This window comes from Hemiscyllium ocellatum, chromosome 35, assembly GCF_020745735.1.
Source record: "Hemiscyllium ocellatum isolate sHemOce1 chromosome 35, sHemOce1.pat.X.cur, whole genome shotgun sequence".
Classification (NCBI taxonomy): Eukaryota; Metazoa; Chordata; class Chondrichthyes; order Orectolobiformes; family Hemiscylliidae; genus Hemiscyllium; species Hemiscyllium ocellatum.
In genome coordinates this window covers 16,131,969-16,159,745 of record NC_083435.1, presented here as the reverse complement: position 1 = coordinate 16,159,745, position 27,777 = coordinate 16,131,969, and the positions used below count along the sequence as shown (strand labels likewise).

Sequence of the window (27,777 nt, the reverse complement as noted above, 5' to 3'; positions counted from 1 at the left end):
TCTCCGGGCACCTTCACCCTCCCGGCCGGGGTGAAGTCCCCCTCGGCGGTCTAAAGCTGTTTCTATTTCAAAATATTGTTTTTCACTGGTTCCCAGGTCAAAATCTTCATAAAACATAGTGACCAATTACTCTGACATTTGCAGTGAAATCCATCGGGAAGTGATTGAACTGAATGTGTTCACCAGCTGAAAGTGGTTTGAATCAGGAAGTGCTGAGGGTGAACATGGCTTCCAGACAGCAGCTCCTGAGACTGACCGAGGAGACAATTTGTCCCATTTGTCTGGATTTCTTCACCGATCCGGTTACACTGGATTGTGGACACAACTTCTGCCGCTCCTGTATCACCCAGAGTTGGGAAAAGAAGGAGATAAACTCCTGCCCGGAATGTAGAGAGGAGTTTCCGGAAAGAAACCTCAGGGTAAATCGGGCCTTAGCGAATCTGGCCGAGGAGGCTCGAAAATTAAAGCTGGATCCGACAGAGAAGGAAAGTAAACCTCACTGTGAGGAACACCAGAGAGAACTGGAGCTGTTTTGTGAAACTGACAAGAAATTGATCTGTCTGATTTGTAGAGATTCGCGGGAACACAGAGAGCACCGCTTCCTGCCGATCAATGAGACTGTTGAAATCTACAAGGTAAAAGACAGAATATTTTATAAACTTAGCGTTTCATCACATATCCCTGATCCCACACCTGATCGAACACATCTAACTTTTCAATGTCTTTTTCAATTCCAGAATAAGCTGAAATCTTCCTTAGATTCTCTCACAGAGAAGAAATCATCAGTTCTCCAAGCTGAACTGACCCAGAAACGGAAGATTTCCGAAGTGAGGGTGAGCTCTCCCTGTGCTGATTCTCTGGGATCTCGGTTAGTTTTGGTCCCTTTACCGCGGGACATTAATGAGGTTTCACATTTCATTTGGTAGGAACAGGCGAGCAGTCTGCAGACCCACATCACATCCGAGTTCACTAAAATGCACCAGATTCTCACTGAGAAAGAGCAGCGTTTACTCAGAGATCTCAGGGAAGAAGAGGAGAGGATTGTAGAACCCATGGAGAAAAACCTTCGAGAGATTCAGGAGAATTTAAATTCTATTGAGGAGGAACTCTCAAAGTTGCAGAAACAGATGGAGCAAAAAGACGAGCTGATGTTTCTGAAGGTGAGGGAAGATATTGCAGGTTATTTCAGACAGATTTCGGACATGATGATGACAACTGTAAAAATAATATGGAATGTCGTGTAACAAAGTGAACTGACCTTGTGACTGTCCGGACGGTTCTACTGTTCGAAGTTAAAAATCACACCACACCAGGTTATAGTCCAACAGGTTTATATGGAAGTACACTGGCTTTCTGCTGTAGGCACTGAAGAAGGTCAATGTCCCGAAACGTTCACTCTGATTTCTTTCCACAGATTCTTTCAAAGCTGCTGAGATTTTCCAGTAATTTCCTTTTTTTGTAGCCGCTGCCACACTCTCTGCAGATTCTCGGGAACGCCGACATTCTCCCGAGGATGGGTTGGATGTTTTTATTTGTTTTGTTATTATCTCCGAGTTCCCCAAGTTTAATTATCTCCTGGAACTCCCATTGTAATCCAGTTCCAGTTCCATGTGGAGAGTGTGTGGGTGTGTCTGGTACAGTGGGAGTGGGAGTCACTGTGTCCCTGAGCGGGACTGATGGTTAGTTGCAGATTCTGGATTGGAGGTGCTGGAAGAGCACAGCAGTTCAGGCAACTTCAGAGTAGCAGTCAAATCGACGTTTCAGGCAAAAGCACTTCATCAGGAATACAGGCAGAGAGTCTGAAGGGTGGAGAGGAGGGTGGGGGTGGGGAGAAAGTAACATAGAGTACAATAGGTGAGTAGGGTAGGGGATGAAGGTGATAGGTCGGGGCAGGAGGGTGGAGTGGATAGGTGGAAAAGAAGATAGGCAGGTAAGATAATTCATGGGGACAGTGCTGAGCTGGAAGTTTGGAACCGGGGTGAGGTGGGGGAAGGGGAAATGAGGAAACTGTTGAAGTCCACATTGATGCCCTGGGGTTGAAGTGTTCTGAGACAGAAGATGAGGCGTTCTTCCTCCAGGCGTCTGGTGGTGAGGGAGCGGTGGTGAAGGAGGCCCAGGACTTCCATGTCCCCAGCAGAGTGGGAGGGAGACTTGAAATGTTGGGCCACAGGGCAGTATGGTTGATTGTTGCAGTTGTCGCAGAGATGTTCCCTAAAGCACTCTGTGAGGAGATGTCCAGTCTCCCCAATGTAGAGGAGACCACATCGGGAGCAACGGATACAATAAATGATATTCGTGGATGTGCAGGTAAAACTTTGATTGATGTGGAAGGCTCCTTTAGGGCCTTGGATGGAGATGAGGGAGAAGGTGTGGGTTCAGGTTTTGCAATTCCTGCAGGGGAAGGTGCCAAGATGAGAGGGTGGGTTGGAGGGGGGGGCGTGGATCTGACTAGGTAGTCACAGAGGTAATGGTCTTTGCAGAAGTCAGAAAGGGGTGGGGAGGGAAATATATCTCTGGTGGTGGGGTCTGTTTGGAGGGGGCGGAAATGTTGGCGGATGATTTGGTTTATGCGAAGGTTGGTAGGATGGAAGGTGAGCACCAGGGGCGTTCTGTCCTTGTTACCCCTTGGAGGGGTGTGGTCTGAGGGCCGAGGTGTGGGATGTGGACGAGATCTTTAACCACATGTGAAGGGAAATTGCGGTCTCTAAAGAAGGAGGCCATCTGATGTGTACTGTGATGGAACTGGTCCTCCTGGGAGCAGATACGGTGGAGGCGGAGGAATTGGGAATAGGGGATGGCATTTTTGCAGGAGGTAGGGTGGGAAGAGGTGTAATCCAGGTAGCTGTAGGAGTCGGTGGGTTTACAAAAAATGACGGTATCAAGTCGCTCATCATTAATAGATATGGAGAGGTCCAGGAAGGGGGGGGAGGTGTCAGAGATGGTCCAGGTAAATTTAAGGTCAGGGTGGAATGTGTTGGTGAAGTTGATGAATTGCTCAGCCTCCTCGCAAGAGCATGAGGTGGCGCCAATGCAGTCATCAATGTAACAGACGAAGAGATGGGGAGTGGTGCCGGTGTAATTGTGGAAGATCGACTGTTCTACATAGCCAACAAAAAGACAGGCATAGCTGGGGCCCATACAGATACCCATACCTACCCCTTTGGTCTGGAGGAAGTGGGAGGCTTTAAAGGAGAAATTGTTAAGGGTGAGGACCAGTTCGGCCAGTCTGTGGAAGGGTACTGTTGGGGAAGTCGGGAGAGGAAGAAATGGAGGGCTTAGAGGCACTGGTCATGTCAGATGGAGGTATAGACAGATTGGATATCCATGGTGAAGATGAAGCATTGGGGGCCAGGGAAACAGAAGTCTTGGAGGAGGTGGAGGGCGTGGGTGGTGTCTCGAACATATGTGGGGAGTTCCTGGACTAGGGGGGGATAGGACAGTGTCGAGGTAGGTAGAAATGAGTTCAGTGGGGCAGGAGCATGCTGAGACAATGGGTCGGCCAGGGTGGTCAGGCTTGTGGATCTTGGGAAGGAGGTAGAACCGGGCAGTGCGGGGTTCCCGGACTATGAGGCTGGAAGCTGTGGGTGGGAGATCTCCTGAGGTGATGAGGTTCTGTATAATGTTGGAGATGATGGTTTGGTGATGGGGGGGTAGGGTCATGGTCGAGGGTGCGGTAGGAAGAGGTGAATTCGAGTTGATGTTTGGCTTCAGTGGTGTAGAGGTCAGTGCGCCAAACCAGCACTGTGCCCCCTTTATCTGCTGGCTTGATGGTGAGGTCAGGATTGGAGGAATTGGAGCAGAGGAATTGGAGGGCTGCGCGTTGTAAGGGTGAGTGGTTGGAGTGGCGGAAGGGGGTAGACGGGTTGAGGCGGTTAACGTTCCTACGGCAGTTGGAAATAAAGAGGTCGTGGGCGGGTAACAGACCAGCACAGTGTGTCCAGGTGGATGCAGTGTGTTGGAGGTGGGCGAAGGGGTTCTCGGAAGGTGGGCGGGAGTCCTTATTGTGAAAGTAAGCTCAGAGGTGGAGGCAGCAGAAGAAGTGTTCGATGTCACGGCGTGTATTAAATTCATTGATGCGTGGATGGAGGGGGATGAAAGTCAGTCCTTTGCTGAGGACTGATCATTCGTCTTCAGTGAGGCAAAGGTCTGGAGGGATGGTGAAAACACGGCAGGGCTGGGAGCTGGGATCTGGTGTGGGTGTGGAGCTGGGAATGGGGGTGAAGCCTGTAACTAGAGTAGGTGTAGTGTTGGGGGAATGGGGGTGGAGTCATGACCAGGGGTGGTTTTCCCCTCAGGATTCTGGGGGGCAGGGATCGTGACAGTGGGATCTGTGGGGGGGCGTGTCAGCAGAATGCAGGTGAGTGGCGTTAGTCGGGGGCCAAAGTGGTGGCAAACACTGTAGTGGTGGGGTGGGGGGCGGTGGAAGTCACTGAGCGTGTGACATCAGCGATGATGTAAGGGTCGGAAGTGATTTCGCCTGTTTTGCATGAAGAATTGTGAGGGGTGGAAGTGGCTGTGGGAGTGGCCATGATGGGGGCTGAAGTGACATCATCAATCACCGGGGTGGGGGAAGGGGTCGGGGGGTGGGGGGAGGAGGGTAGCTGCACCAGCCGCATGGCTAATGGCGTCCGAGCAGTTCCAGAGGTCGGGGGAATCTACTGGAATGTTTGAGGAGCACTGGTTATGGAGGTGGGTAGATAAAAGTTTGTTGTATTTACAGTTTTTGATGTTTGAGATGGAGTTGAAATACTGTTTGTTGAGATTATGAATTCACCTGAGGATGTAGTACAGAGTGGGTCCTTTGCAATTCTGATAGAGTGTGACCCTCAGCTGAGGCAGGGCTGACTGGAGAGAGGTTAGGTGCTGGCGCATTGCTGCAAACGTGGAGCGGAGGATCTTGAAGGAGAACCATTGCTGCTGTTTTTGATTTGCTCCCGATGCGGTCTCCTCTACATTGGGGAGACTGGATGCCTCCTAGCAGATGTTCCTCCAGGGAACATCTCCGGGACACCCGCCCCAATCAACCACACCGCCCTGTGGCCCAACATTTCAACTCTCTCTCCCACTCTGCCAAGGACATGGAAGTCCTGGACTACTTCACCATCGCTCCCTCACCACCAGATGCCTGGAGGAAGCACCCCTCATCTTCTACCTCGGAACACTTCAACCCCAGGGCATCCATGTCGCCTTCAACAGTTTCCTCATTTCCCCTTCCCCCACCTCACCCCAGTTCCAAACTTCCAGCTCAGCACTGTCCCCATGACTTGTCCTACCTACCTATCTTCTTTTCCACCTATCCACTCCATCCTCCTGCCCCGACCTATCACCTTCATCCCCTCCCCCACTCACCTATTGTACTCTCTGTTACTTGCTCCCCACCCCCACCCTCATCTCACTTATCTCTTCACCCTTCAGGCTCTCTGCCTGTATTCCTGATGAAGGGCTTTTGCCCGAAACGTCGATTTTACTGCTCCTCGGATGCTGCCTGAACTGCTGTGCTCTTCCAGCACCATTCTAATCCAGAATCTGGTTTCCAACATTTGCAGTCATTGTTTTTACCACCTTGATGGTTAGTTCCAGTTTATTTTACCCTCTCCTCAATCTTCCTTCCAAAATGTGTCAATTTACACTTCCATGTTATGTCTGCTCATTTCAGCAGCCTGTCTGTCTTCTCCTGAAATCTGTTACTGCCATCCTCACTGTTTGTGATTCATTTCTTTCAGGAGGCAGCTTGTCGGAAGAGAAGGTAGGACATGCTCTTTACTGAAACTCTGCCCAGTTTGCTCAGTAACTCAGGGATGGGTTATTATGGGGTTATTTCCTGGTTATTGTCACCGCTTCAAAGGGTGATTCATCAGATAACAGTAACTCCGGTAATGATTCACACACGATTGTTTTTATAAGAAGAAGATTGTTACAAGTTTTAAACAGTATTAGATTTTATAAAACTGTTCTACAATATTGTAAACAATGACAAGATGCCTGTAAATACAGCCTGGTTTTCAGGCTGGAAGTGATCACTGCCCTGATTTGGGCTGTTTGCCTGAATGTGACCTTCCCCCTGACCCTGTGAGAGACACACGGCCCATTTGTCCAGCGAATGGCCATCCCTGTCCCTGCATGGCTCCTGACCAACTTGAGACAGTCAGAGTTTAAAGGGCGAATCATTTTTGTTTCACCTTTTACAATACTAACTCTCACCGTAGCCTGTATAAAGAGCACAATAAATGCAAAAATAAAAATGATCATTAATTAGTACAATCTAATGTTCTGAGGTATTTTACAGGAGAGTTGGAAAGTGTAGAAAAGTGTCACTGAGCTATTAATCCAGATGATTGCTGTGGGTTTTAGTGGATCTTAAAGGAGGAAAGAGGAATATAGAGATGGAGAGTCTGGGGGAGAATGGAATTCCAGAGCTGAGGATCTCAGCAGCTAAAGGTCCAACCTCCAATTGGGGGAGAGACTAAAATCAGAGATGGTCAGAAGTAGGAGGAGTAGGACTCTCTGAGTGTTGTGGGACCCATGTATTACACAGATGGACGTGGGGCTTTTAGATGTTTCAGGTTTTTTGCCTCTGTTCCACAAGCTCTGTTTAGAATACAGCAAGGGAAATGTATATCATCTCCATGGTGTGTGATATCTCAGTTACTATTCTGTTGTCAGGACATGGGCCTTTCTCTGGACCTGGGCATTTCCAATCCTTGCCCGTGCATTGTCAAATTCTTGTTGGATCAGTTCCAAAAATAAGAGGAACATTTCACCTTCTTACCCAGGGACTCAAACATGAAAAATGCAGAAAGCTTGAATATTTAAATGTTTTCATAGATGTTTGAAGAATGCAGAGGTTATCGTGTCATCTGTTTAATGTTTACAGGATTAGTGATGATAAGATAATACTCTCAGCTGCTGATGGCTCTCTGTCTCTCGGACTGTTCACCGGCCCTTTACAGTACATTGTCTGGAGAGAAATAATACACAACATTCACCCAGGTAAACATGTGTATTCATTTTCCTAATGATAGATCCAGATGTGCAGGGTCTCTAAGGCCCCAGTTTACATCTTCACATCACTAGTTGTTAATTCTGGGAGACTCTTCCTGGAAACATTGTTCTTTCTGTGGGTCCATTTGGGTAAGTGTCTGAAGCCATCAGCTCTGTGTGTCAGAGCAGTGAAGGGTTCTGTCTAACCAGAGGAATCGAGCATGGAGGCAGGATTTCGAGAGGAGACTGGGTTGGCTGCATCTGGAGTGACGTTAGAGCAACAGTTTTTATCATAATATCAGGAAGGCATGTAGACATTAAAGAGCCAGTGTTAAAAGACACATATCTCATGGGGGTTGTGAGAGAAACAAAAACAGAAATTGTTTGAAAAGCTCAGCAGGTCTATGGAGAGAAATCAGAGTTAAACTTTCAGATTGAGTGATCTTTCCTCAAAACTGATAGTAGCTGGGAAAAGTCAGTTTATATGCAGAAGGTACAAAGGGGAGGAGGTAAGGAGGAAATGGTAGGTTGGGATCGACCACAAAGAGAGAGAAGAACAGTTAGAAAGACAAAAGAGTAGATAATGATTAAGTTAGGAGAGTGAATACCTGGTGATGGAGACTGTTAGTGCCTAATAATAGGCAGAGTGTAATGGCAGTGATATGTGGGGTAGTGGTCTAGTTCATGGTAGAGCTCTGGGCCTAGAATTATTGGACTTGAAATTGAGTCCAAAGACTTGCACGGTCTGGATGTGGAAAATGAGGTGTTGTTATTCCAGCCTGCACTGAGCTTCAGTGGAGCTCTGCAGCAAACCTGAGACAGAGATATTGTTCAGAGAACAGGAAGCTGTGTTAAAGTGGTAGGCAGCTGGAAGCTCAGGGTCGTTTTTTTGTCAGGCAGAACGCAGAACACACAAAGCCTTGTTTTGCCAATATAGAGGAGACCACATTGTGAGTAGTGAATGAAGGACACTAGATTGTGAAAGTGCTACTCACATTGTGGGTGTGTTGGACCCTGGATACTGAGGAGGGAGGAGGTAAATGGGCAGGTGTTGTACCATTGGCAGTTGCTGTGGATGTTGCTGTGGGGCTGTGCATGGGTGTTGGGAGTGAAGGAAGAGTGCCCCAGGGTGATTGGAAGGGAACAGTCCCTGTGAAAGACTCACAAGGGAGCAGAGGGAAATATGTGCCTGGTGGCAGAAATGCTGTCTGATGCTCTTCTGGTTGTGGATGCTGGTGGGATGGTAGGTTAGGACGAGGAGAATGCTATCACTGTTGTGGCAGAAAAGAGGGGGGGTGTGGGCTGAAGTGTGGGAGGTGGGTCAGACCCGATTGAGGGCACTCTCAACAACATTGCTGAGGAATCTTCAGTTGAGGAAGGATGTGGGCATTTCCGAGGCTCCCTTGTCAAAGTTTGCCTTCTCGGAACGATGAGAATGGAGACGGAGGAACTGGGAGAATGGAATAAGAGTGTTTACAGCAAGCAGGATACAAGGATGTATACTTTAGGTAGGTAGGGGAGTCGGGTTTATCGTGGGTATTATTGTTCAGTCTGTCCCCAGAAATGAAAAAGACATGTCAAGGAAGGAAAAAGGAGGAATCAGTGATCGACTCGGTGGAGGTGAGGGTGGGATGGAAGTTGGAAATTGGCAGTGTCAGAATGGGCGGAGAGAATGGTCAAGTGGGGAAGGTGGAATTTAGATAATTTAGCGAAGAGAAGGAGTTGCAAACACTGAGAGACTACATTTTATAATTGAAGATGTATGATGGTCTTACTGAAATGATCAATGATGAAAACCGCAGCAGATAAATATCAATTGAAAGAACTGTGGATGCTGTAAATTAGAGCTGAAAATGTGTTGCTGGTTAAAGCACAGCAGGTTAGGCAGCATCCAAGGAACAGGAAATTCGACATTTCGGGCCAGAGCCCTTCATCAGGAATGAGGAGAGGACTGCTGTAAATGAGAGACAAAAACAGAATTTGCTGGAAATGCTCTGGCAGCATCTGTGATGTGTTAAAGGAGCAGGCAAGTGGAAGCTCAGGGCCTTTTTTATAGACAGAATGCAAGTGTACAGCAAAGCGGTCACCCAGTCAATGCTTTATTTCCCTAATGTAGAGGAGACTACATTGTGAGCAGTGAATGCAGTAGATTAGATTGAGTGAAGTGTTTGAGTTTTTTAAAGAAGTAACAAAGAGGATTGATGAGGGCAGAGTATTCGATGTGATCTATACGGACTTCAGTCATGCGTTCGACAAGGTTCCCCACGGGAGACTGATTAGCAAGGTTAGATCTCATGGAATAATGGAGAACTAGTCATTTGGATACAGAACAGGCTCAAAGGTAGAAGACAGAGGGTGGTGGTGGAGGGTTGTTTTTCAGACTGGAGACCTGTGACCAGTGGAGTGCCACAAGGATCGGTGCTGGGTCCTCTACTTTTTGTTTTTTACATAAATGATTTGGATGCGAACATTAGAGGTACAGTTAGTAAGTTTGCAGATTACACCAAAATTGGAGATGTAGTGGACAGCAAAGAGGATTATCTCAGATTACAACAGAATGTGGACCAGATGGGCCAATGGGCTGAGAAGTAGCAAATGGAGTTTAATTCAGAAAAATGTGAAGTGCTGCATTTTGGGAAAGCAAATCTTAGCAGGACTTATACACTTAATGGTCAGGTCTAGGGAGTGTTGCTGAACAAAGAGACCTTGAGATGCAGGTTCATAGCTCCTTGAAAATGGAGTCGCAGGTAGATAGGATAGTGAAGAAGGCGTTTGGTATGCTTTCCTTTATTGGTCAGAGTATTGAGTACACGAGTTGAGAGGTCATGTCGCAGCTGTATAGGACATCGCTTAGGCCACTGTTGGAATATTGCGTGCAGTTCTGGCCTCCTTCCTATCATGAAACTTGAAAGAGTTCAGAAAGGATTTACAAGGAAGTTGCCAGGGTTGGAGGATTTGAGCTATAGGGAGGGACCGAACAGGCTGGGGCTGTTTTCCCTGGAGTGTCAGAGGTTGAGGGGTGACCTTATTGAAGTTTACAAAATTATGAGGGGCGTGGATAGGATAAATCAGTAAAGTCTTTTCCTTGGGGTCGGGGAATCCAGAACTAGAGGGTATAGGTTTAGGGTGAGAGGGGAAAGATATAAAAGAGACCTAAGCGGCAACATTTTCACGCAGAGGGTGGAATGTGTATGGAATGAGCTGCCAGAGGAAGTGATGGAGGCTGGTACAACTGCAACATTTAAGAGGCATTTGAATATGTATATGAATAGGAAGGGTTTGGAGGGATATGGGCCGGGTGCTGGCAGGTGGGACTAGATTGGGTTGGGATATCTGGTCGGCATGGACGGGTTGGACAGGAGGGTCTGTTTCCATGTTGTACATCCCTATGACTCTATGACTCTCTGTGCAGATAAGGCATTGCTTCACCTGGAGGTCTGTTTGGGCCCTTGAATACTGAGAAGGGAGGGAGGAAATGGAAAGATGTTCTGCTTTCAGCAGTCTCAGGGGAAGGTGCCATGAGGCTGTGGGGAGTGAGAGAAGAATAGATAGGGCGTCCTGGAGGGAACAGTCCCTGTGGAAGGTGGACAAGGGAGGGGAGAGGAATATGTGTCTGGTAGTGGCAGAAATTATGGTTGATGATCTTCTGGATGTTGGTGCTGGTGGGATTGTTGATAAAAATAAGAGGAACGTCATCAGTGTTGCAGGAGGGAAGAGAAGGGGTGAGAGTTGAAATGCCAGAGTTGGATTGGACCCAGTTGAGGACTCTGTCAACAACAGTGCTGGGGAATCCATGGTTCAGGAAGAGAGATTGCATATCCACGGGAAAGAGGAGGCAGCTGGAGCCATAAACTGGAAGTTTTGGAATGGGCATAAAGTGTCAGGAATGGTATTTGTAAGTGAGCAGAGACTGGAGCAGGAGAGACAAGACTGCATCATGATAGGAAATGATGAGGTCTGTGAGGCAGCAGCAGGCAGAAAGAATGGGTCTGCCCAGGTAATCCTGTTTGTGTATTTTGTGGAGGAGGGTGAAGCGAGTTCTGTGGGTTTGGGGGACAATGAGCTGGAGGTAGTTGGAGTGGGGGGCGGATCCCCAGATGAAATGAGTTTGGTGACCGTGGTTCGCACAATGGCCTGATGTTCCATCATGGGGTCACAGACGAGAAGCCAATAGAAGGAGGTATCTGAGAGGTATCTCGGCTTCAGCAATGCAGTGGTCAGTTTGCTGACTATTATTAGATTAGATTAGACTTATAGTGTGGAAACAGGCCCTTTGGCCCAACAAGTCCACACCGACCCGCCGAAGCGCAACCCACCCATACCCCTACATTTACCCCTTACCTAACACTACGGGCAATTTAGCTTAGCCAATTCACCTGACCTGCACATCTTTGGACTGTGGGAGGAAACCGGAGCACCCGGAGGAAATCCACGCAGACACGGGGAGAACGTGCAAACTCCACACAGTCAGTCGCCTGAGTCAGGAATTGAACCCGGGTCTACAAGCGCTGTGAGGCAGCAGTGCTAACCACTGTGCCACCGTGCCGCCCATTGCCACCGTGCCTCCCATAGCACCACCCTGATCAGCAGGTTTAATAACAAAGTCAGGATTGGATCTGAGGGCATTGAGCATGGTGCTGCCTCCCTCTTCCATTCGGAATTGAAAAGGTTGATTGATTTTCCTTCCAACTTCAACCTCACTCTCACCTTCACCCGGTCTCTCTCTGAATCCGCCTTTCCCTTCCTCACCATCTCTATTTCTATTTCTGGGGATAGATTGGCCACTAATATCCACAGTAAACCCACCGACTCCCACAATTACCTGGCCTTTATATTCTCACACACTGCCCCCTGTAAAGACTGCATTCCATTCTCCTAGTTATTCCATCTCCATCATATTCGTTCTGATGATGTTAACTTTGACAAGAGATCCTCTGAAACTTAACTTTGACAAGGGATACAGAACCTCATCACCTCAGGAGATCTCCCACCCGCAGCTTCCAACCTCATAGTCTGGGAACCCCGCACTGCCCAGTTCTACCTCCTTCCCAAGATCCACAAGCCTGACCATCCTGGCCGAGCCATTGTCTCAGCGTGCTCCTGCCCCACTGAACTCATCTCTACCTACTTTGACACTGTCCTATTCCCCCCTAGTCCAGGAACTCCCAACATACGTTCGAGACACCACCCACGCCCTCCATCTCCTCCCAAGACTTCCGTTTCCCGGCCCCCAACGCCTCATCTTCACCATGGATATCCAATCCCTCTACACCTCCATCCGCCATGACCAGGGCCTCCAAGCCCTCCGTTTTTCCCTCTCCAGACGTCCCCAACAGTACCCTTCCACCGACAGTCTCATTCGTTTGGCCGAACTGGTCCTCACCCTTCACAATTTCTCCTTTGAATCCTCCCACTTCCTCCAGACCAAAGGGGTAGCCATGGGCATACGTATGGGCCCCAGCTATGCCTGTCTCTTTGTTGGCTACGTAGAACAGTCGATCTTCCGTAATTACACCGGCACCACTCCCCACCTCTTCCTCCGCTACATTGATGACTGCATTGGCACCACCTCGTGCTCCCACGAGGAGGTTGAGCAATTCATCAACTTCACCAACACATTCCACCCTGACCTTAAATTTACCTGGACCATCTCTGACACCTCCCTCCCCTTCCTGGACCTCTCCATCTCCATTAATGATGACCGAGTTGACACTGACATTTTTTACAAACCCACCGACTCCCACAGCTACCTGGATTACACCTCTTCCCACCCTATCTGTTGTAAAAATGCCATCCCGTATTCCCAATTCCTCCGCCTCCACCGTATCTGCTCCCAGGAGGACCAATTCCACCATAGAACATACCAGATGGCCTCCTTCTTTAGAGACCGCAATTTCCCTTCCCACGTGGTTAAAGATGCCCTCCAATGCGTCTCGTCCACATCCCGCACCTCCGCCCTCAGACCACACCCCTCCAACCGTAACAAGGACAGAACGCCCCTGGTGCTCACCTTCCACCCTACAAACCTTCGCACAAACCAAATCATCCGCCGACATTTCCGCCACCTCCAAAAAGACCCCACCACCAGGGATATATTTCCCCCCCCACCCCTTTCCGCCTTCCGCAAAGACTGTTCCCTCTGTGACTACCTGCTAAGGTCCATGCCCCCCTACAACCCACCCTCCCATCCTGGCACTTTTCCCTGCCACCGCAGGAACTGTAAAACCTGTGCCCACACCTCCTCCCTCACCTCTATCGAAGGCCCTAAAGGAGCCTTCCTCATCTATAAAAGTTTTACCTGCACATCCACTAATATCGTTTATTGTATCCGTTGCTCCCGATGCGGTCTCCTCTACATTGGGGAGACTGGGCGCCTCCTAGCAGAGCGCTTTAGGGAACATCTCCAAGATACCCGCACCAATCAACCACACCGCACCGTGCCCCAACATTTCAACTCCCCCTCCCACTCTGCCGAGGACATGGAGGTCCTGGGCCTCCTTCACCGCCGCTCCCTCACCACCAGACGCCTGGAGGAAGAACGCCTCATCTTCTGCCTTGGAATACTTTAACCCCAGGGCATCAATGTGGACTTCAACAGCTTCCTCATTTCCCCTTCCCCCACCTCATCCTAGTTTCAAACTTCCAGCTCAGCACTGTCCCCATGACTTGCCCGGACTGGTCCAACCTGCCTATCTTCTTTTCCAGCTATCCACTCCACCCTCTCCTCCATGACCTACCACCTTCCTCTCCTCCCCACTCACCCATTGTACTCTATGCGACTCTCTCCCCACCCCACCCCCCTCTAGCTTATCTCTCCATGCTTCCAGCTCACTGCCTTTATTCCTGATGAAGGGCTTTTGCCTGAAACGTCGATTTCGCTGCTCGTTGGATGCTGCCTGAACTGCTGTGCTCTTCCAGCCCCACTGATCCAGACTCCTCTGAAATGTCCACCTTTTTCTTCAATCGAGGATTCTTCTGGGCCATCAAGTGGGACCAACCCATCTCTCGCACTTCAGCCCTCAACTCCTCTCTTCCCTTTTGCAACAGTGATAGGGTTCCCCTTATCCTTACCGACCATCCCAACAGCATCCCTCTCCAAATGATCATTACCTGCCATTTCCGCCGTTTCCAGCGAGATGTCACCACCAGACACCACACACCTCAACTCCCACAGGAACCATTCCCTTTGGGACACAGTTTACTTCCAACACCCCCTCACAGTGTCATAGCACCTTCCCCTGCAACTGTTGAAGGTGTAACTTCTGTCCATTTACTTCCTCCCTCCTCAGTATCCAAGGGCCAAACACACCTTCACCTGCCTGCATTTCTCACAATCTACTCTACTGCATTCACTGCTCACAGTGCAGCCTCCTCTCTATTGGGGATATGAAGGGTCGACTTCAGAACCCTTGCATTCTGTTTGCCAAAAAAGACCCGGAAATTCTAGATGCTTTTTAATACACTTCCCTGTAACCTGGTAAAAACAATGGGAGAAAGTGAGGACTGCAGCTGCTGTAGATCAGAGCTGAAAAATGTGTTGCTGGAAAAGCACAGCAGGTCAGGCAGCATCCAAAGATCCCTGTAACCTGGCCAACACCTCTGCCTCAGGCTTACGGCAGTGCTCCAATGCAGCTCAGTGCAAGCTGGAAGTACAGCTCCTCACTTTCAGCTTGGGGATCCTGCAGCCTTCCAGACCCAATATCAAATTGAATAACTTTGGGGTCTGCGCTCTCACACCACCGGGCTTTGTTATCACAGAGTCTGCTATTACATACAAACCATTGTTAGCCACTAACAGTCTCCATTAACAGCTATTCACCACCCCCCTCCCACCCCCCACTCCCCCACCCCCAACCAGTCCAGATTGTTACCCACTCCTTTGTCTGTCTAACTGATCTTCTCTCTCCCAATCACCAGATTCAAAATAGCCAAACACATGGTTGGATTCACAATATTATTATTCCAGGAAACATTGTGCTCATGGCTCCCTCTGCTAATCTCATCTTTTAAATTAACAATCCCCACCTATGATTTCCTTTTCACTCCTTCTCCCCCACCATATCTTCTGTATATTTCCTAGCTAACACCAGTTCTGAGGAAGCATCACTCAATCCAAAGTGTTCACTCTGATTTCTCTGCACAGATGCTGGCAGACCTGTTGTACCTGATAAATATCTATAAGTGTAACATAGTCAAATAGGAAACAAAGCAGATATTAATAAACTTCCATAATGGGTGAAAATCCAGCTTGCAGCTAGTGAGGTTGTTAGAATCACATAATCCTTCCAGTGTGGAAGTAGGCCATTCAGCCCATCGACTCCATACTGACCCTCTGAAAAGCATCCCACCAGGACTTAACGCCTTCGCATATTCTTTTAACTCCATCTTTCCCATGGCTAATCCACCAAGCCTGCACTTCCTTGGAGACAATGGACAAAAGCTGCACACCTTTGGACTGTGGGAGGAAACCAATGCAGACATGGGAGAATGTACAAACTTCATGCAGTTACCTGAGGCTGGAATCGAACTCAGCTCCCTGGTGCTGTGAGGCAGCAGTTCTCATCACGAAGTGACTGTTCCAATATTTTCAGTAATCCTATTGATCAAGCAGTAAACCCAATGGCTGCTCCGTGATGTTTCAGAGAGGTCCAATTCAATCTGAAGTTTCTTATTCAATGTAATATTCTTGGTCAGTTTTCCAAGGGTTCAGAATGTGAGAAGGCAGAGGATGGTCCTGCAGGAAGGAGCAGGAACCTGGAAAACTGCTATCACTTCCAGGTGAGGGAAGGATGTAATTTGGAATGTTGGGAATATGGGAGTAAATAAGCAATGAGTAGCCACCTGAGCTACAAATCTTCACATCAACCTCAAAAGCAATCTAGTATTTCGAGTCTAAATGACTCTTCATAAGTGCTTAACTTCCCTAGTTAACCATCCCCTTCCTAGAAACCTTTTTCCTCACTGAAGTATATCTTTGCTGTGAGTCATGTGCTGTTCTTTTAAGCGTCTGCCATTGATTCTCAAATCTCTTTGCTGCTAAATACCTTCCCCAGTCCACTCCAGCAAGCTCAGTTCTCATTTGTTTGCAATTACCCTTGTTTCAGCTTAGCACAGTTATTTCCCAACCAAGATCCTCCCTTTCAAACTGAATGCTACATTCCTCCATGTTATGGTCATGGTGACTCTGACATCATTTATTAAACCTGCCTCAGTAAACATCACCAGATTCAAAATAGCCAAATACATGGTTGGATTCACAATATTATTATTCCAGGAAACTATGTGCTCATGGCTCCCTCTGCTAATCTCATTGTTTAAATTAACATGTTGATAAAAGTCACCCCGGTTTAATGTCACTTGCACTTTTATATCTCCTGATTATTCTCTGCCCCACCGTGTTGCTACTGTTTGGGGTCTTACAGACCATTTCTGCCAATCTTCTTACTTTATTTCTTACTTTCACTGATGTGGAGTCTATATTCTTCTGATTTCAGATTATTACTTGCTGTTGTATTTACTTCATCCCATATCAACAATGCTACCCCATCGCACTTTCCTTTCTGCTTGTCCGTTTGAAATTTACATTTTCGCTAGATGAAGTATCCCCTCTTGTTTTTTGAAAGTTACAAAGAGGATTGATGAAGGCAAAGCAGTGAATGTGATCTAAATGAACTTCAGTAAGGCATTTGACAAGGTCCCTCATGATAAGCTGGTTATCAAGGTTAGATCTCATGGAATACTGGGAGAATTAGCCACTTGCATACAGAACTGGCTTGAAGGTAGAAGACAGACAGTGGTGGTGGAGGGTTTCTTGTCAGACTGGAGGCCTGTGACCAGTGATGTACCACAAGGATCGGGGCTGGGTCATCACTTATAAAAATGATACGAATGTAAACATAGGAGGGACAGTTCGCAAGTTTGCAGGTGACACAACAGGATCATGATCAGATGGGACAAATGAGCCGAGGAGTATCAGATAGACTTTAATTTAGATAAATGTAAAGTGCTGCACTTTGGAACAGCAAATCTGAGCAGGACTTACACACTTAATGGTCAGGACCTGGGGTGTGCTGCTGAACAAAGAGACATTGGAGTGCAGGTTCATAGTTCATTGAAAGTGAAGTCGCAGGTAGCTAGGATAGTGAAGAAATCATTTGGTATGCTTTCCTTTCTTGGTCAGAGCATCGAATATAGGAGTTGGGAGGTTATATTGCAACTGTACAGGACATTGATGAGACCAGTTTTGGAATACTGTGTGCAGTTCTGGTCTCCCTCTTATTGGAAGGCTGTTGTGAAACTTGAAAGATTTCAGAAAAGATTGACAAAGGTGTTGCCGGGGTTGGAGGATTTGAGCTAGAGGGAGAGGCTGAATAGGCTGGGACTGTTTTCCCTGGAGCGTCAGAGGCTGAGGAGTGACCTTATAGAGGTTTACAAAATTATGAGGGGTATGGATAGGGTAAATCAGCAAAGTGTTTTCCCTGGGGTTGGGGAGTCTAGAGTAGAAGTCATAGGTTTAGGGTGAGAGGGAAAACAGTTAAAATGGACCTAAGGAGAAACATTTTCATGCAAACGATGGTCCATCTATGGAATGTGCTGCCAGAGGAAATGGTGGAGGTTGTCACAATGACAACATTAAAAATGCATTTGGATGGTTATATGCAGAGGATGGATCCAAGAGGGATATGGGCCAAGTGGTGGCAAATGGGACTAGATTAAGTTATGATATCTGGTCAGCACAGACAAGTCAGACTGAAGTGTCTATTTCCGTACTGTACATCTCTCTGACTCTAAATGAGAGAATCAGTCTGTGAACAGTGATGTCACAGAAACAGCATTGTGATGATGAAAAGTTATCAGGTTTGACGATGTCAGTTGTGGTGGAAAAGTTCAGTGACACTGAGGAAACTAATACATTGTTTTGTTCCTAATATTGATGCAGGAGATTACAGAGGTTCTCAATGGTAGTAATATCTAAATTACTCCCAGTGCTGGTGAGCGTAGGATTAGTAGGATAATGTGTGGCTAAGGAGCTGAAGTAAGGAGCAAGAGTTCACATTTTTGGATCACTGGGACCTTTGTTGGAATAGACGTAACCTGTAGAAGACAGATGGTTTGCACCTGCATTCCTGCATTGGAGGGGGATCAATATTCTGGCAGGGAGATTTGCTCATGTGACTTGGGAGACTTTAAACTAGTAGCAGGGACGGACTGTATTGATGAGACTCAGATCGTGAGATAAGAAATAAGGTGCAGTAGATAAAGGGAGCAAGTTAAGACTCAAGGTGGGCATGTGCACAGCAGAGAATGAGGTAAGACTGAGCAATTCAACTGCATTTGTTTAATGCAAGAGGCCTGACAGATAAGGCCGATTGACCTCCACCACTTCCTCTGGCAGACCATTCCATACACGCACCACCCCCTGTATGAACAAGTTACCCCTTGGGTTCTTTTTAAATCTTTCCTAACTCACCTTGAATCCGAGCCCTCCAGTTCTGGAGTCACCTACCCTGGGGAAAATACATTAGCTATTCACCCTTTCCATGCCCTTCACGGTTTTATAAATCTCTAAAAGGTCACCCTTCAGCCTGCAATGCTACAGGGAAAAAAGCCCCAGCCTATTCAGCCACTCCTTATATCACAAACCCTCCAGTCCCAGTAACTGCGCTGCAAATGCCCTCCACACTCTCAGGCCTCACAACATACTTACCCCATGGTAGGGTGACCAGAATCACACTCCAGTGTGCCGCACAGCCACAACATGACATCGCAACTCCAATACTTAACGCTCCGACCAATGAAGGCAAGAGTGCCATACTCTCTCTTCACCACCGTGTCTCCCTGCAACTCCACTCCAAAGAACCATGTACCTGCACCCCCCGGCCTCCCATTCAATAACACCCCCCAGGCCTAAATCATCAACTGTACTATTCTGGCCTGGTTTATCCGAACAAAATGTAACATCCATCAAAGTTTTACCTGCACATCCACCAATATCATTTATTGTAACTGTTGCTCCCGATATGGTCTCCTCTACATTGGGGAGTCTGGACACATCATAGCAGAGCGCTTTAGGGAACATTTCTAGGACATCTGCACCAATCAACCCCACCATACTGTTGTCCAACATTTCAACTCCCCCTCCCACTCTGCCGAGGACATGCAGGTCCTGGGCCTCCTCCACTGCCACTCCCTCACCACGGCTAGAGGAAGAATGCCTCATCTTCCGCCTTGGAACACTTCAAGCCCATGGCATGGCCACCCCCACAGCCACTTCCGCCCCTCACAATTCCTCATGCACAACACATGACATCACTTCATCGCTGATGTCACACGCTGAGTGAGTTCCACAGCCCCACTGCCATGTTCACCACCACTTCCGCCCCCACCAACGACACTCACCTGCATTCTGCTGACACGCCCCCCCCCACAGATCCCACTGTCACCATCCCTGCCCACCAGAACCCTGAGGGGAACACCACCCCTGCTCATGATTCCACCCCCATTCCCCCTAACACTACACCCTCTCCAATTACAGGCTCTGCCCTCACTCCCAGCTGAAAACCTTGACCAGGTCCTAGCTCCCAGCCCTGCCAAGTTTTCACCATTCCCCCGATCTCTACCTCATCTGAGGATAATCAATCAGTCCTCAGCAAAGGCCTCACCTTTATCCCCCTCCATCCACGCATCAATGAATTTAATATCCGCCGTGACATCGAACACTTCTTCCGTCGCCTCCGTCTCCGAGCTTACTTTCACAATCAGGATTCCTGCCCACCTCCCAAGGACTCCTTTGCCCGCCTTCAGCACACTCCATCCACCTGGACTCCCCGCGCTGGCCTATGATCTGCTCTCAACGTGTTTGTTTCCAATTGCCGCCGAGGCATTAACCGTCTCAAACTATCTACGCCCCCCCCGACTCCAAGCTCTCACCCTCACAACGCGCAGCCCTCCACTCCCTCTGCTCCAGTCCGGACCTCACCATCAAAGCAGCAGATAAAGAGGGTGCAGTGGTAGTCTGGCGCACTGACCTTTACACCGCTGAAGCCAAACGCCAACTCGAAGACACCTCCTCCTACCGCCCCCTCGACCATGACCCCACCCCCCCATCACCAAACCACATCTCCCAGACCGTACAGATCCTCATCACCTCAGGAGATCTCCCACCCACAGCTTCCAACCACATAGTCCGGGAACCCCGCACTGCCCGGTTCTATCTCCTTCCCAACATCCACAAGCCTAGTCACTCTGCCCGACCAAATGCCTCAGTATCCTCCTGCCCCAACAAATGCATCTCTACATACCTCAACACTGTCCTATCCCCCCTAGTCCAGGAATGCCCCAAATACATTCGAGACACCACCCACACCCTCCACCTCCTCCAAGACTTCCGATTCCCAGCCCTCAATGCCTCATCTTCACCATGGATATTCAATCCCCCTACACCTCCATCCCCAATGACCAGAGCCTCCAAGCCCTTTGGTTCTTCCTCTCCCAACGTCCCCAACAGTGCCTTTCCACCGACACTCTCATTCGTTTGGCTGAACTGGTCCTCACCCTCCTTCAAATCCTCCCACTTCCTCCAGACCAAAGGGGGAGCCATGGGCACCCGTATGGGCCCCGGCTATGCCTGTCTCTTTGTTGGCTATGTAGAACAGTCCACCTTCTGTAGTTTCACCGACACCACTCCCCACCTCTTCCTCCACTACATTGATGACTGCATTGGCGCCACCTCATGCTCCCGTGAGGAGGTGGAGCAATTCATCAACTTCACCAACACATTCCACCCCGACTTTAAATTCACCTGGACCATCTCTGACACCTGCCTTCCCTTCCTGGACCTCTCCATTTCCATTAATGACGACTGACTTGACACCGACATTTGTTACAAACCCACCGACTCTCGCAGCTACCTGGATTACATGTCTGCCTACTCTACCTCCTGCAAAAATGCTATCCCATATTCCCAATTTATCTGCCTCTGCCTTATCTGCTCTCAGGAGGACCAGTTCCACCACAGAACACATCAGATGGCCTCCCTTCTTGAAAGACCTGAATTTCCCTTCCCACATGGTTAAAGATGCCCTCCAACGCATCTCGTCAACATCCTACCCCTCCACCCTCAAAAGACGCCACCCCTCCAACTGTAACAAGGACAGAATGCCCCTGGTGCTCACCTTCCACCCTACCAACCTTCGCATAAACTACATCATCCGACAGCATTTCCGCCATCTCCAAAAAGACCCCACCACCAGGGTTTTATTTCCCTCCCCACCCATTTCTGCTTTCTGCAAAGACTGTTCCCTCTGTGACTACCTAGTCAGGTCCACACCCAAACAACCCACCCTCGCTTCCTGGCACCCTCACCTGCCACTGCAGGAATTCCAAAACCTGTGCCCTCACCTCCATCCAAGGCCCCAAAGGAACCTTCCACATCCATCAAAGGTCTACCTGCATATCTACCAATTTCATTTATTGTATCCGTTGCTCCTGATGTGGTATCCTCCACACTGGGGAGACTGGATGCCTCTTGGCAGAAAACTTTAGGGAACATCTCCAGGACACTCGAACTAATCAACTCCATCGCCCTGTGACCCAACATTTCAACTCCCCCTCCCACTCTGCTGAGGACATGCAGGTCCTGGGCCTCCTCTGCCGCCGCCCCTCACCACCCAACACCTGGAGGAAGAAAGCCTCATCTTCTGTGTCGGAACACTCCAACCCCATGGTATCAAGGTGGATTTCACCAGTTTTCTCATTTCCCCTTCTCCCATCTCACCCCAGCTCCAATCTTCCAGCTTAGCACCGTCCCCATGACCTGTCCTACCTGCCTATCTTCCTTTCCACCGATCCACTCCACCCTCCTCTCTGACATATCACCTTCATCCCCACCCCCACTCACGCTTTGTACACTTTGCTACCTTCCCCCACCCTCCTCTCTGACCTATCACCTCCATCCCCACCCCCATTCACATGTTGTTCTCTATGCTACATTCTCCCCACCCCCAGCCCCCTCTCATTTATCTCTTCACTCTGCAGGCACTCCGCCTCTATTCCTGATGAAGGGCTTTTGCCCGAAACGTCAATTTTCCTGCTCCTCAGATGCTGCTAGATCTGCTGTGCTTTTCCAGCACCACCCTAATCTAGACTCTGGTTTCCAGCATCTGCAGTCCTTGTTTTTACTCGACCATCTTCCTTGTGAAGACTCCCTTTCCCCTTTGAGCTAAAGGGGACAGTGAACCTGTATTTCTCCCCTCCAGCTCAGCCATCCCTTCCTCCTAACTCTCACCTCCCTTTCTCTCTTCCCCTCACTCACTGCATCTCCATCCCTCAACCCTCCCACTCACTCTTCCGATCTCCAAACCTCAAATGTTCACTTATTTTGCAGACCTCCTGTTGTCACCCTCCCATTCTATACTGTCACTCACTCTCTCCTACCCCATCCCAAACATTCACCTCCCCTCAAAAAACCTCCATACCCTCTCCCATATCCTTATTCAGCTTCCAATCATTCCCTCCTCCATCACTTACTCCATGTCTTCACACTTTCATTCCCTCTCCCGAGATTAAAAACCTTCTCTCATTTCCTCCCATTCTCCATGATGCTCCCCTTCCCCTTCATTAAACCCTCCCCTACAAATGCAACCCCACTCTACCCTCCCTCAGTCTCCCCACTGCCTTGCTGCCCATTTGTCCTGCCTCCCCTCACTGTCCCCCTTCCCACCCATTCACATCACTTCGCTCTCCTCTTTCCCTTGCATTCACCCACCTTCCACTTCTATCCCCACCTGCCCCAATCTTCTCCATTCCTCCATGTGCTCCCTTCCTCTTGTTATCACACTCCTCATGCTCACTTTCCCAGCCTCCTCCCCTCCTCTTATTCATCCCTTTCTCTCACTTGCCCTTCTCCATTTTGTCACCTGCACTCTCCTACTCACCTTTCCATTTTAATTTATCTCTTCCTCCTGGACCCAGCCATCTCCCCTTCCAGTCCATGCCCCATCCCTCTCTCTCTCTCACACATTCTGTCCTCTCCCTCACGCTGCCTTCCCCCACTCTGACTAACCCCTTCAATCTCCCCCACCTCTCCCATACCCCTCACTCTGCTCATCACACTCCCCTCCCCCCCTGGCCCCCACCATCTGACACTCCCCTATGCTGTCCAATACCCCCTTGCTCTCCCCTCACTCTCCTTCCCCATCCCTGAGTGCTTCATCTCGCTCGACGTCTGCCACACTCTCTGCCCCTCGCTTTCCCCTCGCCTTCTGTTTCAGTTTACCCTCTCCACCACACTCCCTGTTGCCACTACCATCACACTTTACCCATCTTCTCCCGGCTCCTCCTGGTCCCCGGATGATCTCATCCCGAGAGATATCCCTTCCCATTGCTCTCACCTGAGCACTCAACCCTCCGATTGCTCATCCCCCTCTGAGCTCCCCCTCATTCTCTACACCTCTCTCTCATAGCACCTCTTCACTCTCCTCTCCTCTCACTCCCACAGCTCCTCACTTTCCACCCTCTATCCCACATCATATTTGGGGCGGCACAGTGGTTAGCACTGCTGCCTCACAGCGCCTGTAGACCCGGGTTCAATTCCCGACTCAGGCGACTGACTGTGTGGAGTTTGCACATTCTCCCCGTGTCTGCGTGGGTTTCCTCCGGGTGCTCCGGTTTCCTCCCACAGTCACAAAGATGTGCGGGTCAGGTGAATTGGCCGTGCTAAATTGCCCATAGTGTTAGGTAAGGGGTAAATGTAGGGGTATGGGTGGGTTGCGCTTCGGCGGGTCGGTGTGGACTTGTTGGGCCGAAGGGCCTGTTTCCACACTGTAAGTCTAATCTAAGTCTAATCTAATCTCCTCGCTCTCCCCCTATTTTTAACCTTGCCCTCCATCCTGCGATAGGGTTAGGTTTAGGGTTCTGTTCTTCCGGTGCATTTCATTTCCCCACCCACTCTCCTCCAAATGAGCCCTCTCACCTCCCCTCCCTTACTCCTCCCTCCCCAGCCCTCTGCCTCACCCATCCTTCCTCCTCATCCCTCCACTTTCATCACTCACTGCACTCTCCCTCACTCACTCCTCTTTCCCTGTCCCTCCCCTCCATCAACTCACCTTTTCTAGACTCGCTCCATCTCCCCTTCACTCCCACACCCTCTATCGCCTCGCCCCTCACTACCTGCTCCTCTCTCTCTGACGGTGTTATTTGATCTCTCCCCCAGCTCCAGCCTCTCTGACTCTGGATCCGAACACAGCGCATCCCCGGCTCATCCTGTCTGAGGACCGGACCAGTGTGAGACTCGGAGACAAACGGCAGCCGCTCCCTGACTCCCCGGAGAGATTTGATCCCTGGGAATGTGTCCTGGGATCAGAGGGATTCACATCAGGGAGACATTACTGGGAGGTGGAGGCGGGGGAGAAGACGGAGTGGGGTCTGGGAGTGGCCCGAGAGTCTGTGAAGAGGAAAGGGATGACCATCCCGAGCCCGGAGACTGGATTCTGGATTGTGGAGCTATATCCCGGACATGGTTATTTAGCCGCCACCTCCCCCTCACCGACCCGCCTCTCCCCGAGTGTGAATCCCCGGAAGATCGGGGTTTTCCTGGACTATGAGGGTGGACAGGTGTCATTTTACAATGCGGACACCATGTCCCATCTCCACACTTTCACCCACACTTTCACTGGGAGGATCTTTCCCATCTTCAATCCGGGAGGGAATGACGGCGGGAAAAACTCCGCCCCGCTGACAATCTGCGGGATTAAAGGGCACTGACAGATCCATCCCATAATTTCACCCCGTCCCCCTGCCTCCTGCCAGCTGTAAACTGATGGGGGTCGGTCTCAGTCTCGGGGAGAGAAGGAGGGGGAGAGAAGAAACAAATAGAATCTCAATTGTAGAGAGGGACTGACTGGGTAGAATGAGCTGTGAGCTGCAGGAACCCGGGGACCTTCCTGCCTGTAATGTTGCTCCACAGGCGGGAGGTGGCGCTACATGACGGTGTTGGAGATGAATCAGTCAGTGGGTCTCAGACTGGGCTCAGGGGAGTCTTTCCAGGGGGATACCAAATCATTTCACTGCAGGGTCAGTGGAGTCTTTCCAGGGGGACACCAAATCATTTCACTGCAGAGTCAGTGGCGTCTTTCCAGGGGAACACCAAATCATTTCCCTGCAGGGTCAGTGGGGTCTTTCCAGGGGGACACCTAATCATTTCCCTGCAGGGTCAGTGGAGTCTTTCCAGGGGGACACCAAATCATTTCACTGCAGAGTCAGTGGAGTCTTTCCAGGGGGACACCAAATCATTTCACTGCAGGGTCAGTGGAGTCTTTCCAGGGGAGACACCAAATCATTTCACTGCAGGGTCAGTGGAGTATTTCCGGGGGAACTGGGCTCAATCAGAATAAAAACATCAGCCTGATCTTGTTTAGACTTCCACCATGTGTCAGTAATGTGTATTCCACACATAATTTGATAACGTTGAGAAACTGGTCTTGTTTTGCTCAGGTCTGTAACTATTGCCCAGAATGTTAACTGCTCTTTCGTAAAATTGGAACATTTGAAAACCCCAGATTTGAAAGTGATGGGTGATTTGATTATTTCTGTCATGATCAGATCATATTTAACCATGATTGAAATCGTTCAGTTGGTGCAGTCAGTTATCAGTTATCCCTGAGTTATTGCTCTCTCATCTCATTTACAGTGAAATAATCCTTAAGTCACACCAAAGGAAATGTCTGTTTGATAAAACGCTCGCACTCTACTACGCACAGAACCTATTCAGCCTTTTGATGTCTATGTTTATGTAATTATCATTTATATAGGAGTGCAGTATCAAATTTGTTTGTTCTTCAATCAAATCAATATCTGCGATTCTCGACAGTGAAAGCAAGGCTTCTAAAAAAAGGACTTCATCAATAAATCCAAGAGAGTTGTCATTTTATTTGAAAATTTCTCCAGAACATGTATTCTTAAAGCTCATATTCCAACTTCATCTCGATTATTTCAAAATTCACCGTTTTGAGTCAGTGGAGTGTTAGTTACCGGGAAAATGATCCCACGGTTACTCTGGACCTTCAGTTATTGCTTCCTTCGGTAAGGTCTTAGAGTCAGAGATTGATAGAGTCCTACATCACAGAGAATAGGCCTTTTGGCCCAAACTAGTCCATGCCAACCAAAAGGTCTATCCACACTAACCTCATTTCCTTGCACTTGGCCCATATCCTTCTAAACATTTCCTGTCCATGTATTTCTCCAAACTTCCTTGAAAAGTTGTTGACGTGCCCATCGCAACCACTTCAGCTGGCAGCTTATTCCGTATGCAATCCACCCTCTGTGTAAAATCATTGCCCATTTTATTCTTTCCCCTCTCAGTGGAAACTGATGTCCTCTCTTCCTTGATTCTGCAACCCTGTGTTAAAGACTGAGTGCATTCACCCTATCCATACCTCCCATGAACTTATTCACTTCTCTAAGTATCTCCGCTCAGTCTCGTCCACTCGAAAGTAAAATGTCCTCGCTTGTCCAACCTTTCCCTATAACTCAGACACTTGAGTCCAGGTAACATCCTTGTAAAATTCCTTTGCACACTTTCCAGTTTCATAACATCCTTCCTACAGCAAGGTGACCAAAACTGAACCCAATACCCCAAGTGCAGCTTCACCAATGTCCTGTACAATTGCAACATAACTTCCCAACCTCTATACTCAGTGCCCTGACTGATGAAGGCTAGTGTGCCAAAAGCCTTCTTCATTGTCCTGCCCACCTGTGACTCCACCTTCAGAGAACCATGTACCTGAACTACAAGTCCCTCTGTTCTACTACATTCCTTATGACCCTAACATTCATCATGAAATGCCCACCTTGATTTGACTTTCCAATTCACAGGACCTCAGACTTATCTATATTAAACTCCATTTGCCATTTCTCAGCCCACTTCCCCAGCTGATCAAGGTGGTGGTGCAATTTCTGAGAAACTTCCTGATTGTCGACAATACCACCTATTTTAGTGTTATCTGCACATTATCATGTGGGGGCCAGTGGGAACGTCCACATGTTTCAGATCGTGAAGCTGTAAAGGCACATGGATAGGGTATTCAACTGGTCCAAGTCCAATCCCTTTTCCCCTCCTGCCCTCCAACATTGTTTTTACAGTCAAACTTTTATTCAATTTTGTAATATTGTAAGTGTTTCAGTTTCTCAAAATAAAGCGTAAACATAAAGCCACTGCAAAAGATCAGTGAGATTAACCTCGGTGATGGGAAATTTTACGGATAATGTTCAATACAGTTCAACAATTCTGGATAATTGAGGAAAGCCAGTGTGAGTTTAGTCAAAGCAAGTCATGTTTAACTGAATTGATTGAGCTTTCAACTGAAGACACAATCGGAATTCAGAGGGAATTTGATCCTGGACTTGAAAATGCTGTTGAGAACTTGTCACATAAAAGATTTCGAAGTATAATTGAAGCCCGTGAAATGAAATGCCAGTAATAACATGATGATGAATTTGATTGGGTGACAGGGAATGAGGTTTTTTGAGATGAGGTTAATTTTACAGCAATATTTTGTATCGGTCTGTTCCAGGAACACTGAAACTCAGCAGGTCTGGCAGCATCTGTGCATAGAAAGCAGTTTCTGCATCAATTTGTGTTTTTTTTTCAGATTTCCAGCCTTTGCAATACTTTGTTTGTTGAACACTAGGTGTGTTACAAACTTCAATTTTCACTGCCAAGGTGTGCTACAAAAACAGACATTGCTGGTGAGAATCAGCAATCTGGCAGTGGGAGTGAAGAGAAAGAAGAGACAACAT

The 27,777-nt window shown here is 48.6% G+C and overlaps 1 protein-coding gene across 1 annotated transcript; it reads left to right on the top strand.

The window, feature by feature from the left end:
• LOC132832672 (nuclear factor 7, brain-like) lies at nt 1-26,901 on the top strand. The gene is made up of 6 exons (XM_060850758.1): nt 1-635; nt 738-833; nt 927-1,160; nt 5,724-5,746; nt 6,875-6,990; nt 24,194-26,901. The coding sequence occupies exons 1-6, from the start codon at nt 174-176 to the stop codon at nt 24,742-24,744; spliced, it is 1,482 nt and encodes a 493-aa protein (XP_060706741.1). The 5' UTR covers nt 1-173; the 3' UTR covers nt 24,745-26,901.
• The last annotated feature ends 876 nt before the right edge of the window (nt 26,902-27,777 follow it).

What these genes read in the sequence shown, in the direction of transcription:
- LOC132832672 (XM_060850758.1), top strand. Translation starts at nt 174, where the DNA reads ATGTGTTCACCAGCTGAAAGTGGTTTGAATCAGGAAGTGCTGAGGGTG. An exon ending in ACGAGCTGATGTTTCTGAAG is followed by an intron (nt 1,161 to 5,723) that starts GTGAGGGAAGAT and finishes CATTTCTTTCAG; the next exon opens with GAGGCAGCTTGTCGGAAGAG. An exon ending in AATACACAACATTCACCCAG is followed by an intron (nt 6,991 to 24,193) that starts GTAAACATGTGT and finishes TCTCTCCCCCAG; the next exon opens with CTCCAGCCTCTCTGACTCTG.